Genomic DNA, 20,188 nt, shown 5'->3' with positions numbered 1-20,188 from the left:
TTTCCGAAAAATTTGTGATTTTTTAAAAGCCTGATTTTATAAAAAAAAAATCACAAATTTTTCGTGATTTTTGCATTAGTAGTTTAGTAAATAACCCCCATAGAGATTCATAAAAATTGCTGAAATCTAGGATTTTTTATGGCAGGGTAAAAAATTGCTTAGGCGTCAGCTGAGGGAGCTAAAGTAAAATGAACTTTTATACAGATTACTGTTTGTGTGGTTTGAAAGTGACAGCTAATCTGTTGCCAGAAAAATTAAGAAAGCCTTAGAAAAACATGTCTTGAAAATCCAAACCACATTTTTCTCCCCATATGACTGGTACTCGTTACTGTAATGATCATTTATGGTCAATTCCTGGCTGTCCACACACACCAGATATACCATTTTCTACTTCAATCTGTGGACATGTCATGTAATATAAACTTAACTGTGGGTTAAAGCAAGACAGCTTGTTGATTGAGAAAAGTTACAAGATGAAAGTGGAGGCTTATAAGTAATATTGTTTGGGTTTATCTAGTCTTATTTTACCATGCTCCGGTTTCTAACCACTAGCTATTTTTTTTCTAGCATTCTTAATATATGCACTTTTATTTACAAAAATATTAAGATTATTTTACATGCAATTAATTTACTGAACCAATGCAGTGCAGCTGTTAAATTTAAATATACATATATATTTATATATTTCACTTAGGCCCAGTTCTTTTTTTACAAGATTATAGCAAATCTATTGCTCAGTTTAATCAAACATTAAAAGGCTAAAACCAAGGAACGTGGGTGAATTTTATCACCATTTCTTTTTATGGGTGTTGCCTCCTTGAGCATTCATCAATAAAATTTAGTGTGTAAGCTTTATGGGTTGATGACTCTCAGTTACTGCAAACGTCCATGTACAGCCCAAGGATAAAATGCAATATTATTGACAGTAGATACATGATGGTTTGGACACCAATAAAAACTGGGACACAATTTATATATGTACTGTACTATCTTTTACCCTGAAAATGCTACTTGGTTTTGGTATGGGGAGTTTAAAAACACTAAATTATAAATCATAATTTTACATATTGAAGAGCAGAAAGCAGCTGTGCCTTGTGTTGGCCTACCTGAAGCAAGTCAGAATTTTAGGGGGAAAGCCATCCATTTAAATTTAATATGCCTCTTCAATTATGCTTATACTCGTGTTTACAAAGCAATCTATACAGATGCAGCAGCTGTAAACAGCAACTTGTTCCTATATATATAAGCTGAAGAGTCAGCATAAACCTATTACTATTATATCATATTATTATTATATCATGTAATACAGAAGAGCCATGAATATCACGTAAATTATATCATTACATTTTTTTAAAAAAATATACATCAATAATAATTGGTGCTTGATGAAGTCATTTGTGTCACATGGTTGGATGAAATTTGTGTATTATAAAAATAATGTGCCCCCTGGTGTAAAATATAAGTATACAGGTCACTTTGGAGTTCTGTAACCTGTATAAAAACACTTGGCCTATTGGCTTTATATGGTCATGGAACACCTGTGGACTTATAATATCCTTACATTTTACAGAAGAGGGTAAGTATTCCCTAAATTATTTACATGCATATGAAGGTATGTTTCATTTTTGTATTCATGTATGGATGCACTTTGTTATTAGATTATCCTTCAATAAAAACATGCATTTATAGCAGTGTAGAAACAGTTGATAACACTGACATAACATATATTTTGGAAATTAATTCTCTATATGGGCAATAAACATTTGTTATTTGTCCAATTTGTTTGTCCATTTATTAGTCACAGATTATAATGTTGTGATTTCCTATGTATGACTTATTAAGTGTGAATTTAAACATGGTCATGAAGGTTGGGTACTTGAATATACACTATTAACAAAATCAGTTTAAGATTCTCGAAATAATAATTTTACAATGTTACTTTTGTGATACCATAAATTTAAAAACCAAACTTACAGGTAGATGATCATCATTATCCCAAATACTACAAGGAATACTATTTTTAACAAAAATATATAATAATAAAACAACTCATGGCCTACATGAATCAACCACAGGCTCTTGTTCACACAGAGACAGTGGAGTAGATTATAGATGAACAGAATGATAACTAGATACATAGATCTATACACAGCCATGTGCCATGCCCTTCTTACATATGCATGCTCTCTTCTTTTTAACCATCATTGTAATTTAGAGAAGGAATAGAATGGATGTGGAAATGGGTAGACCACTGAAATTAGTGCCTGTTCTGCATAACAATGATTTTTACAGTGTACTGCATCTTGTGCTCTCCAGAACTAATATCTCAAATTTCATGTCCTTCAAAATTGAAACCTCCACGGCAACAAAGTAGAAGCTGTAGGGTGTAAATAAGCAATGTTCTTCTTACTGCATAGACATCTCACACTTACAAATAATCCTTCTAGATCTAGAATATCTAACTAAATCCCTGTGCTGCCCAACAGCCATGTGCAGTTTTTTTTCTTTGCAATAGAGGGATAATCCAATCCACGTAGTAATATCATGATGTCATAAAAAGAAGTTTAAGGACTCATACAGTTGGCTGTTAATGATAACAATCTATTGTAGAATAACATTCAGCCCTGTATTGCCTTGATTTGAATAATGCACTTGAATTTGTGTAATATAAATGCATTATTCTTAAGGTATTAAAATTAAGGTTTTGCTATCTTGGCAAGTGTGTGTTTTTTTAACATTTATAACTTTATCTACTTAGTGCACTGACCTTATTACCAATATACTAAATGTTTCCATAGGTAAAAAGCAAGCTTTGTCATTAATTAATTGTATGACAGCATCAGTTAAGAAAAAACTGTCAGTAGGACAAAACAATATCATTATTTCTATTTGAATGAGATCTTCCAGGACCAACAAACTGATTAAAATACATTATTAGTCTTCATCACACCCTTAAAACAGCCTTGTCTTTTAGCTTTCCTTACACTGATAGGTTATTCAACATGAAGCCCCATATTACCAAACACACTGGGGCTCATTTATAAACACTGGGCAAAATTGCACCTGGGCAGTAACCCATAGCAATCTATCAGTGATTAGCTTTTACAGTCAGCTATAGATTCAACACTGAAATCAATCATTTGATTTGTTGCCATGGGTTACTGCCCATTGTTTATAATTGAGCCTTACTGTTGGCTTTTGAAGTCTCTCTGGTCAAAGTAATGAAATAAGGGAGATCTATAGAGTAATTTAAAGTGGGCCCTAACAGTTAAAATTTAGCTAAGATTCTCCACGTGAAATTAAAATGCATATGGAAAATTTCTATTTTTTTTACCAAAAAACATTGATTTTTTTTAACATTATGAAGTCTGTTTACAAATTGCACATACATCGATATCAATGATATACATTGCTATAAATAAACACTACCATTACCAAGCCTGTATTCTAACAATTAAAGAGACCTTCAGCCTATATAAGCATACATTGTCACAAAACAACAAAAATCAATAGTTACATTTTTTTTTCATAAACCAAATTATTCATACTGTAGGATCCTATAATTTTTCACATTCTGAAATAAAGGATGTTATTTATTAAAGGTCAAGTTGTGTTTTACCAGAAAAATTCGAGTTTTTCAAGGGTAGTTTCAGTAAAACTTGAACTTTGAAAGATAAAAAAAAACTAAAATTTTTCGAGATATAGGGGCAGCTGTATCAAGGGTCGTATATCGAGGGTTAATTAACCCTCGATATTCGACTGCCGAATTAAAATCCTTCGACTTGGAATATCAAAGTCAAAGGATTTTGCGCAATTCCTTCGATCGAAGGAATAATCGTTTGATCGAACGATTAAATCCTTCGAAACGAACAATTGAAAGGATTTTAATCCATCGATCAAAGGATTATCCTTCGATCAGAAAAACATTGGAAAGCCCATGGGGACCTTCCCCATAGGCTAACATTGGCCTCGGTAGGTTTTAGGTGGCGAACTAGGGGGTCAAAGAAATTTTTAAAGAGACAGTACTTTGATTATTGAATGGTCGAATATTCGAACGATTTTTAGTTCGAATCGTTCGATTCGAAGTCGAAGGTCGTAGTCGAAGGTAGAAGTAGCCAATTCGATGGTCGAAGTAGCCAAAAAAAAAACATTCCTCTATTCCTTCACTCGAGCTTAGTGAATGGGCCCCTTAATATACCCTGAAGCTGCAAAAAAGCCTGAATCCCAAAATACACCAGCTAAAACCTGTCAAGGTCATGTAGAAGTCCATGAAAGAGGTCCCTTGAACCATCTAAAGATGTTTTTAGTCTTCATGATTTTCAGTGGGGTTTTCAGTGGTTTGCGCTCGAAAACTCAGAAATTAGAGGTATTTTAGATTTTTTTTTAGCCAATAACTTGATCAATTTGAGTACTTGAGCTCCCCCCCAAATTGCATTAATTTGAGTTATTTCCAATCGGATTTTTTTCAGAAATAAGCAAACATTTGAGTTGTGAGTTAGAGGTAGAAAAAAAAGGTAGAAAAAAAACCTCACAAACTTGACCTTTGATAAATAACCCTCAAAGTGTTCACCCACTAGATAAGCAGAACTAGCATGCGTGATAGCTGTTTGTTTGTAAGTTTGGTTTTTTAGTAAGCTTTATGCTATGATGATTTAAACAATACATGCTTTTCTCTTACCTGAGATTATGGCTAAATCAAAGCTGTTAGCTATTAGTAGGTTAGTAATGTAGCCAAATGATGCATGTACAGATTGTGCTGTATGCGATAAAATATTATCAAGTGTGCAAAAATATATGTCCTGGGTAATGTAGTGTAAAATATATATTGACTATTGTAAAGTCACTAATATCTAACACTATAGATATTAACACTATAGCCTATTGATTTCTAATTACTTGACTTTCGTGAAATTTCCAAATATATGTTCAATGTGTTAAAATGTGATGTTTTAACCCATATGGTCATGCAGTTTGGCAATTTCGACCTTACTGTCCAACTATCTGTGCATATGCTGGCACCTCGGCAGCTGGTTTTACAAACTTCTGAGATCCCACTTATGCACAGCTATTGACCTGAATAAGCAGTGGAGATCCAAACAGAACAATAATCATTCAGGCCAAAGATCAGAGACCCACAAACACCACCTTTATCGCACTTTGTACTGAAAACATCTAGCAGGGTAAACATGGTAGACCAATTACAGTTAATATACAAGACAAGTTATTTAACGATTATATTTCTACTGTATAATGTCAAATTATCCTGTATCTAATATATTTATCACATGGAGACATTGGTTAAGTCTAATGGAAGCTGTTTGTTATATTGTTTAGCACTAGACAAATGGTAGAAATGTGTATTTTAATTGCATTATGTAAATAACTGTTTAGGAGGGTGTAAGTGGGGGGCTTAAACAGTACTACTGCATATCTCAGTGTAATTTGTACTGGAGGTTTGGAAATAATTAAAATGTTACCTTTGCCAAGTTATTCCCAATGTATCGTCACTGGCACTGGGGTATAAATGCCTGCCGTTTTGATTCATGGTCCAGTCACAAATCCTCAGCTGTCAATTGAAACCTAGCAGTCAGACACGTATCCAAAAGTACTGCAGTTTATTTTAGTATTTAAACGAAGACATGCAATGCCACAAAACCTTGAGGTTAGCTTACTCTGAGATAGCTCATCTTAAATTTAAATCTGGAGAACTTCAAAGGAATTAACAGGGCAGAGACTATTTAGGCTTACAATAGATTTTTATAGGAGGGAGGATAGCACACTAATGATATTGTCTTTCATCCTGAAGTGAGAGCTGTTATATTGCTAAGTTGCCAGACAAGTTACTTTACAATAGAAGCCATAACAATAGCACCACCACAAAATGGAAGATGGAACACATAAATCTATTTTGATGAGACATTGCATTTTTTATTATCTCATACAGCAATTTATAATTGTAAAGTACTTAGTAACTTGCTGTTGCTAGATAAATCAAGATGATGATCATTTCTGCATTTCTATATGGATACGTAGCCATAAATAGTAATGCTGAGCATCTGTCTAAAAAACTAAAACATAAATACTGGGCCAAATTTCAGAAGACAAAAAATTATTTCTTGGTTTGAAAACCCAATGGAAGTCTATAGGTAAATGTTAAATTGAATCAGGAGATAATATAACAGTTCTCACTGTATTTAGCCCATAAGGCATATAGGGTAAGTTAGTGATACATACATGACCAATAAACATGGGTCTAATCTCAGCAGATGCACAAGTGTGGGCCCTTCTGTCACCTTAGTAGGATAATGGAGAATTACTATTATTATCACCCTTGATTTATATATATAAATAAGCAGGCTACATGGGTACATGGGTTGACTTTGGGTGTGGACCACCTCTAGGGTGGCCTTAGTTATATGTGTGCCCTATGAAAGAGTACAGCTGGACTGACCATTATCCTTTTCACTAAACTTCTGTATAAAGAATTTTAAGACATGATTTATCAAATACATGATATTTTAAATATTAGACATTCATTACACAAAAAGGGTACCATTAATATTACTATAACTAAATAGTGATATTAGTCTAAAAGCAATCAAATTAAAGCAATATTTTCATCAGAAAGCAGACAACTATCCCGAGAGAAAAAGTATGGGTAATGCAAACATGTCATTTTTACCACTACATCTGGGAGAATACATGTTGGTCCAACTGCCTCTGTCTACCTTTCACAACCTCTAATGTGGTTAAAATAATGCTCAAGCATTTTTCGAGCAGAGGTCTGATTACCATCTACAAGTGCTGCAGATGCGACACTTCACACTGAATAACATTAGAAGCAATGACAGTCAGACAGGGCAGTTTTGACTGCTGCTCTTTTCATCTGGTGAATATGTACCAAAGACATGACATGTTTAAGGTAAAACATCATCAAAAAATACAGTTTGTTGAGAATAGACCATCTTGTAGCTGCAGCATGCACATGAAGTAGTGATGAACACATCCATTGAAATAGATTGGGGTAAAGAAGTCAACCACCAGAACGTTTAATTATAAAGGGGTCCTTATACTGGCCAGGCCATGAGGGCATCTGACTATGCATCCACTTGTTCAGTTTAGTCATATTGACTGATCAAGAAATCAGAGGAGCAGCAAGTGTAAGCTCCGCTTCACTTCATTTTATCTGCTGTTCTATTCACAAGGGACATAGGCGAAATTAAGTAGGTAAATGTAATGTGGAAAATGGCCCTTCAGTTATGCGTTTCATACAACTAAACTGTGGTGTTGGGCCTCTTAAACAGTTAGTTCACCTTAATATTGACTCAGGAAAGTATGCAGACAGTGGAATTCTAAGGCAATTTTCAACTGGACTTTGAATTGAATGAGAGTTTGCCATCATAACTTTTGTGTGATTTAGTGGGCTTTTTTTTTCTTTACAAAACACGATTCCTGTAGTAGCTCAATAATAAGCCAGGCTTCTACAAGATTAGTTATCAGACGCAATCATTTTGGGCCTATGCACAGGCGAACAGGCTGTAGACTCATGGGTACCAATATAGTAGCTAAAGATGAAAGGATGAAAATATTTTGCCTGTGACTAATCTTTTCATATACCTGTTGGTCTATGCAAAGTCAAAGCAAAGCAAACTTTCAGCACCTATCCACATATATGGCCAGTCATAGCAGGCAACTGATGTCAGACTCACACCTGACCTGCCACCATACTGTAACAGCTTCTTCCCAGTCTCATCACTAGTGAAAAGAGCATCACTATAAACCAGGGTCCTCATTCATCGTGGCTAGAGATTGCAATTAATCATGGTAAATCCCAACCGCATAAATGAAGCCTATAAAGCTTCAGCATAAAGATTCTGCGCTGAAAGAAAGAACAATACTACTACAACTACAGTGTAAGAAAAAATAACATGCACAAATCTATCATCCTCTACCTCAGTTATTAAAATTACTTAATGTTGCAAACTTTGTAAGGCTCTCAGCAGTGCAACGGAAAATAGAAACTATGTGCATGCTGTTTCCCAAGCTATGCTTATTTTATGTCCCCTTGGTCTACGCAAAGTCTTTGGAATGTCCTCTGCAATTTAATAATTTGTAGCCACGGGGTTAAGCCTCATTTATGTTTTTGTCACAACAGGATTCACTTTTTGGCTGGGAGTCAAAGTGTTTTAGTCTGGACTCTTTTTCTACTTTACATTGCAGGCGTTATATAATTTTCCTTCGCTTTTTTGACATAATTACATTCCAGTAGTGTCTGTCTCTAATTCTGCAAGATGACAAGCATGGGTTAAACTGTTGAAATGACACATTTATATCATTTGCATAATACCATTGTTTAAACTGAGGTTTCCTTCAAATGTGTTTCCTTTCCATCTTGCATATGTGAAAGGTGACCTCTTATCCATTTTCATACCTCCCTGGCAATCACGTGCTCCAGTTTTACGTCAAACTGTCATTTATGATAAGACACACAATGAGAGCTTCCCCAGTGTTGATAGGTTGCTTCCTGGCTTCATTAAAGAGCCCATTTGCTCTACTCTCTCAGGCCTTCAGCTAGTGCCGTCCTCTTAACAAAATGTAAAAGTTTTTTTATTCAGTGATCCATTTAGGCTGCATACATCATTACAAAATGGTTCAAACCTATGCAGAATAAATGAACAACCAGAGGATGCACCTGGATGAAGTGATTTCCCTCTCTTATATTTTGCAGGGAAAGGTCAGATGCGGTAATAAAGACTGTGATATTGTGTAAAAGCTTAGCTGGTGTAAGAATGCATCTGATTTGTCCATGCTTGTTCCAAAACAAAATATGTTTTGAATATGTTCTCCTCTGAGATACAGTAACAGCATTTGGGAAGCAAAATATTTACACTTGACAGTTAAATTAACAACAGGCCAGGCAGCTTCCCGTTATAACTTAACAGCCAGGGGGGTAGGCAAATGGGAGATTATGCTTAATTTAACAGATATGTTAATAGGAATTTTTTTTTAAATATAATATATGAAAGTTCCTTTTGTTGCAACTGAAACTTTTAAGTCAAAGCATTGCTCAGTGCACCCAAACACAATCAATAAAACCATATATATAATTATATAACACTAGATATAATTAATTTTTATCAATGTTATGGAGTTAGATTGGCAACTTTTTTACATTTTACAAAACGAGTAAAAAATGTAAAACTAAAAAAAAAATGTGAAACTGGAGGTAAGATGTTAGCAAATTTGGATGATTTATGGCCTAAACAAACATTTTACTCCAATACAATTTTACACCATTTTTATGAATTCCCCTCTATCTGTTCTAGGCCACTGGATTTAGACTGGCCACCTAACAAAATGTTGTTGCATCAGATCCTTGCATATCACAAATCATAGGCACTATATTAAAAAAAGTGCAGTTGCAAGAAGCAACTTTTCAGTTGCTTTCATTTTCTAACCCGTTTAAAACTGCTCAAAACTAAACTGCACTTGAACAATTGAGCACCTGTGTTTGTAAATCAGCCCATGGGACTCATTTGTGAAGCAAGTGCAAAGTGCAAAAGTAGAACACAGTCACCCATGTTTTATCCACAGTTTAGCATTATATTTAAAGGTGGCCATACACGGGCCGATAAAAGCTGCCGACAGACCTTATTGGCCCGTGTGTGGGGCCATTCGATGGGCTTCCCCGATCGATATCTGGCTGAGAGTCGAGCAGATGTCGATCAGGCAGGGGTAAAAATCCCATTAGATTGCGGACCACATCTGTTTAATGATGTGGCCCCGCGATCCGCCCGTCCGTATGATTTGATCGGTGGGCCCTAGGGCCCACGATCGGATCAGCACAATATCGTCCACCTCAAGGTGGGCATATTGGGAAGAGATCCGCTCATTTCGCGAAATCGCTAAATGAGAGGATCTCTATGTATATGGCCACCTTTAGAATTGGAGCATAATTGTAGGCACCTGCAGTAGCAACTAGCTAATTTGCAGATGACTGTTAAATCAGACACAAGTTACAAACAAAACTTGCATCATAATCATTGTATACTAGGTTGAAAAATATACAAACATGTTAATGGGAAATAGGTTGTGCATGGACTTCACTAGTGCTCATCCCAAAAAACAGCAATATGCCCCTCAGCCATGGGAAATAATTCTACTCTTGGAACTTTGCCTTTATTTAGTATTTTTTTAGTGTCCTTTAAGTACACCCATTGTCAGCTCAACAATGTGTATCAAGTTCCCATACCTGCCAACATTTGAAAATCAGAAAGAGGGACAAAAAGTTCTGCCATGCGTAGCACAGCAAAATGTTTGACCACACCCATTTTGTAACCACACCCCCTAAATAGCATATCCATTTTATAAAATTTTGCAGGTTACGGAAGTCTGAACACATTTCTGGGGGTTTTAGGGCCATGTCTTATTTGTTATAACAGTTATGCTGATGAATGTGAAATTGCCCTTTAAGCTGTAAGTCGCAGTCCAAGAGGCTTATTTTAAATAGTTACAATTGTATCTTTGCTTATCTTAAGTTGTTATTAATGTATCTAAGTGCAGGTGCTGAGTATTCTGTGCTCTCTGTCAAAAATCTTTTTATTTAAACAAGTTTTAGAAAGGTTGTATCTTTTTTTGGCATCAGTGCAAGAGAAACTCGAGACATTTCAGTATGAGACTGCGGGCTGAGCTGTCAAAATTGTGACTGTCCCGCTGAAAAAAGGGGAAATTGGGAGGTATGAGTTCCCACACTGTAGCTAACCACATGGCTAGGTAATTAATGTATTGTGCTTCTTGTCATCTAGAATACAAAAACAAATTGGTTACCTGTTCTAATAATAAAAACAGAGTAAAAACAATAGCCTATTTGTTAATGCATTGTAATACATTGTGTGTCATTAGAAAAGTGTAGGGTGGTATGATGTACATTGCAGCACTGGCTAAAGTTATCTTCTTTTAAGCTGGTCCAGTATATAACCCCTTGCAGGCTCACGGTCCCTGCACCAACTTACCTTGTTATTCCTATAATTTATATATGTTTTATTACAGTTTAGGGAGAAAAGCACTCAAGAATGTGCTTGCCAATATCTCTCATTTCCCAGGGGTATAAATCTTCTTAATACCCACCCCCACCCACTGCACATGAATCTCAGAATACCTGTGGCTGTATTTCATCCAAAGGGGTCAATGTATATTAAAAGGGGTTGTGGGATGTCTAAAAGGCTTTAGCACTGCTAAAATCATCCACTGCTTAATTTAGAAATTCTCTAAGCTAATATAAAATGATTGATTGTCTGCATTCCCTGTACTGCCCGCTTCATCCATCATGGGAGAGTTTAAACCAAATGCATTTAGAAGCTGCCACCATCAGAGTGGATTCTTTTAAATCTTTGGAAAGCAGAAAGAGGACACAGTAAATCAATCTCACTTTAGTCATGCCGCACAGGACAAGGTTTACACTGACAAAGTAATTAAAGCAGTTTTTGTGGGGGTTTTTTCTCCCCTCTTTTGTTCTTTACTTTGTTGGCAAGGGAAACAGCAAACGATATTCTTTTTTTGGAGGGGGGGTTGTAGACTTAGGGGTCAGAAATATTGCATTAGTATTGCATGTATGAACTGTAAGGAATTTCCAGGAATTTCCACATGCAACCTATCAGCTTGAAAAAGGTTAAGAATAAAATTGGAATTTGACAGTTACCAAAATACTGTAGCCTGTCTCTATATTTTTAGGCATCAGGTGTGAAAGATATGCATTGCAGCAGTAAACTACTGGAACAGAAGTGAAAATGGAAAACTTATGAAGACCTTTCATTGCAAGTTATTGTCTTTAAATAATTCACTTCAAAATGAGCTAATATGATAGTCCCTATTAAAGTAAATGCTTATTGCAATCTCCCAAATCTGTACCTGAATTATACAGCAAGGATTTTCACGGTTGCTACAGTACTTCACATTTGGTTGCACAATCAGCCATGCACTGCAACTCAACCATAAATTTGAAGAGAACCCTTTTCTTTATTAAGTGTATTGTTATCATAATGTTTAAAAGTCTTCGGTTACCCTAAATAATGAGGGCCTTAAGTGCAATTGCTATGCGTGCAGCAAGATTTAATGCTGACTTGTTGCAACAGTATTGATTCTAGGGAGAATTAAGACGTCTCAGAGTTCATGTTGGATATTTGACTCAGCGTTGGATAAAGGCAAATTTTAAGGGAAAGAAAAGCTAATATACTGTAGGTTATACTATTTAGTTGAAATAAATTCATATTTAGTATTTTATTTGGTTTTTAAAAATTTACTGATCAAGTGTCCTTCATCAAATGTATTAATTGTTGGCTACACTTGCCTAAATGGAAGTAATCAGGGCATAGGGGATATTTTCTAAAGAGTGTCAATAAATGTAAGCTTTCTTTTTAACTGGGTAGAAACAATGTGCAGTTTAAATGTATTTGTTCAGTCTGCTTCCAGATTTTAATAGCTCTAATTGTACTATTTAAAGTTAAATTAAACAATCCTTAATGATCATTAAAGCACTGTGGTTTGGCTTCAATATTTTATTGCCATTCCCTCAAAAGTCATATGGTTGGAACTAATTGTAGATATTTATTTCAATGTTTTCATATCTCTGTTTGAAATCCTACTTATACTTTTTTGATGACTAAAAGAAATACCTGTGCATTTCATTAGCCTTACAAATAAAATGGTATCCTTTATCCAGATTCTTTCACAATCTAAAGCAAATGCTCTTTTTCTAACATTTAACTGTTCACTTGCAATTTAACAGTGAATATTTCTCCATTTGTGACATTGCCATTAATGCCATGGGTTTAGTAATTGGCATATGGCTTTCTGTGACATATGCTAAAGGGAATTCTCCTACTGTCCACTCAAAGTGCTAGTCATCTTCTTTTATATGAACTGCAGCATGTCAATTCAATATCAGATGATTGCAAAAATAAGCTACAGAGGACTGCATTATTAAAGGAGAATGAAAGCTACCGAAGCAGTTTATTGGCAATAGATTAGCCACAATACTGCAAACTAAAACACTATATTTATTCTGCAGAATGCTTTTCCATACCTGAGTTAACAGCTCTAGAAGCTCTCTCTGGTTGTTAGCAGCTGCCATAGTAGCTTGGCGTGACATAATTTCCTGCCTGAGTCTCTCCCTGCTTTCTCATAGCTCTGGACTTAGATTACAGCAGGGAGGGGAGGAGGGAGGGGGGGAAATGGAGGGGGGAGAGGGGTGGGAAAGGGAGGGGGAGAGGTAGAAGGGAGCAAACTGAACATGCTCAAGCCCTGCCCTGGAGGTTTAAGATGAAACTGCCTTCAGAAAGGAAATTTGTAAAGCTGTGATGAGTTAATAAGAACGGAATATACACGCAATACCTTGGCCCATCTAAGCCCTTCTAAACAAGATGGGCTTATGTGGCACTGCTGCATGGGCAGAATGTTAGTATTAGTATTACTTATGGCACTAAAGAAGCACAAGGCATTGAGATGGGAGTGGCAAAAACGTTAGCAAGTACACCAAGCCTGACAAACTACACAAGTACAGTTTATGTTCCAGCTAACAAAATATTAGCCTTTGTATTCCACAACTTATGAACAAGCTGTCAAGGAGAGGGATATGCATGAATACTTGTGAAAAACATGCTTAATATTTCTCTGGGTTTGGTCCTAGGGTCTCTGGGTTTGGTCCTAGGGTCTCTGGGTTTGGCCTCCAGGGGTTTAAAATATTGTGCATACTAGCAGGGCAGGGATTTCTGTTCTTTCTTCTGTGTCTAATGCAATGTCTGTGTCTGTGCAATGATTTTTTTATTAGTTTGCTACTCAGGTAATAATTTACATATGTAATCTTTTGTAAACCATTCTGAATATAGGTTTTGCAAACCTGTAGTGCCTTGTAAGAAAATTCCACAAAAGGGGCCATTTACTTTGCACTACACTGTGTCAAAGTGAAAAAAAGGTCCATGACACAGAGACCTCTGACTAGCACCTTGAAAAGAGCACCGGTGTTAGGTACCACTCTATACAAAATGGACAGACGGAGGGATGTAGGCAACCCCTACCAATCCCCTTGCACTTCATTCAAACACGCAAGTTACAGAGGGGCAGGAGGTGTAGGCCGCAACAAGGTCCTGCACTTACCACATGGTAAGAACAGGGCTCATCTGTGCCTTATGATGCTGGGCGCCAGGAACTCAGTTTTCCCCTGGGCACAACTGCTTTTTATGGGACTTTGTAAAACTTAGCACTCTGGAGCTTGCACCCCAGGGTAATGGAAATTACACCCAAAGTGTACAGTTATAGGATCTCTTATCCATAAACTTGTTATCCAGAAAGCTCAGAATCATGGGAAGGTCATCTACAATAGACTTAATTTTACTTAAATAATTCAAAATGTTAAAACACATTTCTATTTATTTTTTCTCTCTAATAAAAGCATAGTAGTGTACTTGATCCCAACTAAGATATGATTAATTCTTATTGGTGAGCTTGATTGAGCTTATTTAATGTTTAACTGATTTTAAGATGACAAAGTATGAAGTTCCAATTTATGGAAAGACCCCTTATCCGGAAAACCCCAGGTCCCGACTATTCTAGATTACAGATCCCATACCTGTACTTTAATTTTCTGTTTGCTCCTTTTATTACATTATAAACATTTGAATTTTACATTTATTACACACACACAGATAAATAGCAGTGTCATATTCCCTGGCACACTCATTCTTACTAAAGCACAGCACGAATTAACACTGACTCACTACACAAAAATAAAGCCTGTCCTTGTGCCTAAGGATCGTTATGCTTGTTTGCTGTACGTTTATGCCTATATGCATCTGAAAAGCATTTGTTTGACTGTGCTCAGTTTTTCAGAGGATTCTGTGTGTTTTCTCTGTGTTTGCATATTGAGTTCTGTATGTATATGATTATTTTATTGTGCATGTTCTCTTCGTAACTATGTAAATATTCACAAGTGTGTGTGTGTGAAGCTGTTTGTCTAAGAGCGTGTGTGAGATTCTGCTTGACTGTGTATAATATAGATTTGTTTTCAGAGGCATTATTTTCTTTTAACTGTATAGGCAAGCCAAGTACCTTGTTCCAACTGACGGAGGGTGGCAGAAAGTATTCAATCTGTTTTCTGTGAAGCTATTTGTTCTGCTATTTGATAGAATATATTTTTGCATTTATTCAGGTCTATCAAGAAAGATATGAGTTCTATTTTCAGTTTAGCTCAAGAGCTATAGTATTCACCCCCCTTGGTGGTGTTGATTGTTAGGGCACATTTTTATGGTTTGCCTGAGGCAACAGAAGCACTGGGAGAGTCCATGTTTGTTTGGGTAACTGTCATTCTGTGGAACTGTTAACACCTCTTGTTCAAATAACAAGACACATGGCACTACAGCAATATGGTAATGAAAAAAAAACTAAGCACTGAGAGCTCACTGAAAAAAGGTATATGTTTCATAATTAGAATTGCAGTGGAAATGGCCAATTAAATTGCTAGCTGACCAAGGCTACATGTTTTGACAATTTACATTAAACACAAATTGTAATGTAAGCCATGAAACCCAGGAAAGTGCAATAGAAATAAAGAAAGTGAAATGTGATTTTGCCAGGTCAAAACTGGGCACACAGATGTAAAGCAATTAAATGGAAAATAATGTACTTATTCTAAAGTTTTGGCATATTAGTTCCTTTCTGGAACCAGTCTGTGGCAAAATATCTGGAAAATTAGCCTAAAATTTAAGCTTGTCTACACAAAAGCCTTACTTTCTGATTATTTATTTGAAATTACCCTCTTTTATTTCAAGGTAACATGGCACTGCCCTCTTTGAATTTAAGACCTTAACTTCAGTTAGCATTGAAAAGAAAATAAAGGATTTTTAAAATCTTAGTGGCTAGAGCCTATTTATCTAGTGTTCAAAAAGTGGTGCTACAGTATATACTACAACAGAAAGAAAAACACCATGATGAACCCACTTTGTCAGCTGCAGTTCCACAAGAGGTAGCGTGGTATGCATTGCCTATGGTATCCATGCACAGCATTAATTGGGTAAAAAAAAGAATGTGCCAGTGCATTACACTCTTATAAATATTACACTCTTATAAAGCCAGTTTTTATAATATTATAAATTTTTAGCCCGAAAATTCATTATTGCCTACAAGAGACTGAGGGGTTTTAGTAATGGTATATGTCCCCTTAAAAGCATCAATAGATTGTTCTGTTTTTTGCAAATCATGTTTTTTTTAACTTCAGAGACATCTAAGACATCAGAATGTGTAATGACAGTTGAAAAAGGAAGAAGATGGTGCACAAGTGAATGGCTAAATTACAGGGTTGACTCAGCACATGAGAGGTGTTCCTCCTCCTCTCAGATTCAAGTAGTGCAATCGCCAATCAGATTGGGAAGGGATATTCACTCCCTCTCTGATGGATTTTGCAGCAAGTATCCAGATATGGGCTAAGGGGTTTAGAAACTGTTTTTTTTTTTTAAATCTATATAGGCACCCAAGGGCCACCTTCACTAAACTGCTGCTATATGCATGGAACATAAGCGGTCTATAGAGCAAATATGGCCCCTAGAGTAGTAGTGTTCATATGTTTAGCCTTAGGACTATGATGCACATGGCAGAGACTGGTGCTACTGAGAAGCAGTTATCAAAGCAGTGGGTATCACAACAGGCAATTTTCTATTAATGGTGTGAAAGCCCCATGTAAGCATCTGTTAATAGGAACAAATTAGAGCAGTAAGTAAAAAGTTCTGTCAAAACTAAAATAAAAGAGCTATAAATAAAGAGTCCCAAGGTAAAATGACATATCTCATACTCTAGGAATGTATTACTATCACACCCTTCTCCAATAATCTGCACTCAATATTGCTCTGAATACACAGCGCTGTGTATTGTACAAATGTACAGTGCTGTGGATATTCAATTATGCTATATAAATCCATACATAAGATGCGCACAGATTTGTTTCAGATTAGAAAAAAATATTTGTGGCATTTTTCACGTACACCAACTAGTCATACAAAATAGAAACATCATAGAATGATGAGTCACATTTTTTTGTTTTGGCGATGGGAAAATATCATTGTGGGAAGTATTCCAGTCTAGTCTTGTATCCCATTGCCATAGCAATGGCATGGATAAACTAGATAAGCTAACGTAAAGTTTTTTTTTTATCTCAATTAAATGTGTTGGGATTTGTCTTGCCCAGTCATGATCAGGAAACTGCAGGATCTTGTTTAATCCAAGCTATGAGTGGCAGCATGCAGACCTTTATGCACCCATCCCAATGCATCACCAAAATCATTACACCTGATGTGAGAGTGGCCCACCTGTTGCTGGTGTAGGAAGGCTGGATCTCTTGGGCTCAGTCCCACATATCTGTTAGCTTGCGATGTGCCAGAGGCTGTATAGGCTGAAACAAGAAAACAAGCAGATGAACTAATCAAAATATCTCAAACATCATTAGCACCAAATTATAATTTTTCCTTTGAAAATGAACAAGCAATCTTAATTTTAATGCTTTAACTTTTGTTTGTACACAAACAATTTAATTTCCTTTAACTAGACAGAATTGTGTCTGAAGTAGATCACAGTAGATCACAGCACAGAATATTCCTTCTCTGTTTATCTGCTTTCATACATATGACTAGGTCTGGGCTACTTTGTTGCTTACCAAGGCAGAGGCCTCTTCCATTAAAATTAAACCAATAATTTCTGTTTTAGATTCTATGGAGAAAGTGTCTCAAGCTGGAAGCAAGCAGCTTCCTTTAAAGTTATACCAAAACGCTGGGGCATTTTAAATCGGATACAAGGTGGGAATCTCGCTTCCTAATTCCTTACCTACTTCCTGCTGCTGTCACTCCCTGATCGCCGGCACTGGGGAATGGGCGGGAGATTCAAATAACTGTCAAATTCTTCCGCCCAGTTTCCAGGTCAGATGCGGCTGGCATGCCCCCCTTAGATCTTTGCCACCCTAAACCTTAGTGGCCTGCTCACAAATCCGGCCTTAGGCACTTCATTAGAGGCAGAAAATAAAAGCCCCTGGTAACTTAAAGGGCCGAACATACTAACAGGAAATTCTGCTCATTTCAAATAGAAAGTGCAACTAGCAACCTTGCTTGCAAAGAGGTAAGCAAGGTAAATGTGTTAGTATCACTTTAAAATGCTTTCTGTCCATCAGAAAGCATTTAGCATGCTAAATATAAAACCCTGCTGCCTCCAGCCCACTATCAATTACTTTTTTCAGAAACCACTACCTCTTTAGCCATAGTTGGATGAACTATGGATGTACAGAGTCACTGCTTAGTATATATAGGAAAGAAAGGTTCCATAAAACAGAAATGGTTTCACTGCGTATCTTGACAGCGCTATATAAATAAATGATGATGATTTCATAAAGCTAAATGCCCTAACACCAGAATGATTCCATCTTCAGTTTTACACATATTACCCATTGTATGTACTTCAGTCAATAAGGTGCATTGTGTTATGGCTGAGACTATTTCAGGGAGAGTCCACCAGTGTTTACATAAAATTGTAATGTGCATTCCTGTAAGCCAGTGTCACCTAGATGCAAACGCAGGTGTTCAATAAATGTATTCATTGTTAAACACTCGAACGCTAAACAAACAGAAAGGTCAAACAAAATGTTTAATCAGATAAAAAGTTGGGATGGATGAAAGTGATTTTAAAATCTGGAAAGAACACTGACTGATAACAGAAATTTTAGGTGTTATGGTTATTTTACTTTCTGTAAATCTCAAGAAAACTGTAGGCACAGAAACATGCTAAGAACTAAGTACGGTAATGACACCAAACTTTTTTCACTAAGGCCTCTCATGCATATCATATCAATTACAGTTACTATTATAAAAGCCATATATGAAGCTTTACTGAAACTATCCAGAAAGTTAATACCTTGTAGAAAAGCTACAGGTAACAAGGAAACATATCAGTGATGGGGGGGGGAGAGTAAGGAGGGAGTAAGTATGTTGGCATACTCACTGCCTATACCATAAGATGATAGTTGCCACGTCCCCAATAAAGAAAAGTTTTGAAATTTCTGATTGTGTCAAAGGCAAAGAAAATGAAAACATCTGGCTAACATGGATCCTGCCGTGTTGCCAAACATTTTGGAAAAAGCACAGATACGTGTCTCAACACTCTAGCATACATCATGTTGCACACCACTGTGAAATCTCATCACTGGCCAAAGCTGAGATCAACAAGTTTATATAAAACACACAATGCAGGGTTTGATACGGAATTGTGTGATACATAGAAATAAAAGTATTTAGCAATTGCCCACTTTAGGCTACTTTAAGAAAAGCAACCAGATGCATGAAAAAGAAAGACACAAACTCAGAGCTGTACCTATTAAAAGAATGAAATTGCTAACTGAAAAGGAATAAAATAATATGTATACTCTGTACCTGCTAAAAATACATAAAAGCCTGCCTAATGACATTACCTCTTCTCACTGTGACTGATTAGCATGTTAGTAGTAGGCCTAAGGCTAGTTAAGCCATCACCTAGCCTTAATATCATATCACATTTCATTGGCCAGATATTTAGCAGTACCATTGCATACCTCACAAGTGGTATAACGTTTAAAACTATATACAGGTACAAATATGTAACTCAAAAATACATTATGAACTACAGTAAGGTATTGTATATGCTTCTGGATCCTTTGAGATGTATCACTCAAATGTCATGGAAATTTTGTCAAACGGGCCTTGCGTTTTGTTATAGCTCATATATGGTATAAATATGTGCTGTTGCTATACTTTCAGGCCAAGTACTTAAATTTATGCAGTTTAGCATTGCAGTTTAACATAATATAAAATGCACAATTATAAAATGTTACACTTCTTTGTGGTCAAAAAAAAAGAAAGAAAAAACATCTAGAATTCAGGTTTCTATCTTGAGCATTCTTTATATACTTCCAGGGCCTAATTAGGAAAGCAATGTTGCAGGGATCATATTAAATCCATGTAATCAGACATTTGTCATACTTCCCAGTTAGCATGAATTTTAACGTTTATATACCCTCAAGCAAGTTTCAATTAGAAGAGATTAGCTAGTCTCTTGACACTCCTGTTAACCCTTTACAGTGTCAGTTTGCTTTGCACAACCGCTTTCTGTAACTGCAAACTAGGAAAAC

General features: G+C 36.1%; 1 protein-coding gene across 6 annotated transcripts in view; it reads right to left on the bottom strand.

The window, feature by feature from the left end:
* Nucleotides 1–20,188, bottom strand: part of nfib.L (nuclear factor I B L homeolog) — a 158,260-nt gene that overhangs the window by 10,131 nt on the left and 127,941 nt on the right. For 5 of the 6 annotated variants that reach the window (XM_018249502.2, XM_041582583.1, XM_018249486.2 and 2 more), the window contains 2 exons: nucleotides 17,352–17,434; nucleotides 5,478–5,566 (listed from right to left, as the gene is read on the bottom strand). In XM_018249502.2, the coding sequence (XP_018104991.1) occupies nucleotides 5,478–5,566; nucleotides 17,352–17,434 (172 nt within the window). 6 annotated transcript variants of the gene reach the window in all.

This window comes from Xenopus laevis, chromosome 1L (genome assembly GCF_017654675.1).
Source record: "Xenopus laevis strain J_2021 chromosome 1L, Xenopus_laevis_v10.1, whole genome shotgun sequence".
NCBI lineage: Eukaryota > Metazoa > Chordata > Amphibia > Anura > Pipidae > Xenopus > Xenopus laevis.
Note: the sequence above shows the minus strand (reverse complement) of the source record. Positions and strands in the feature narration are given on the sequence as shown.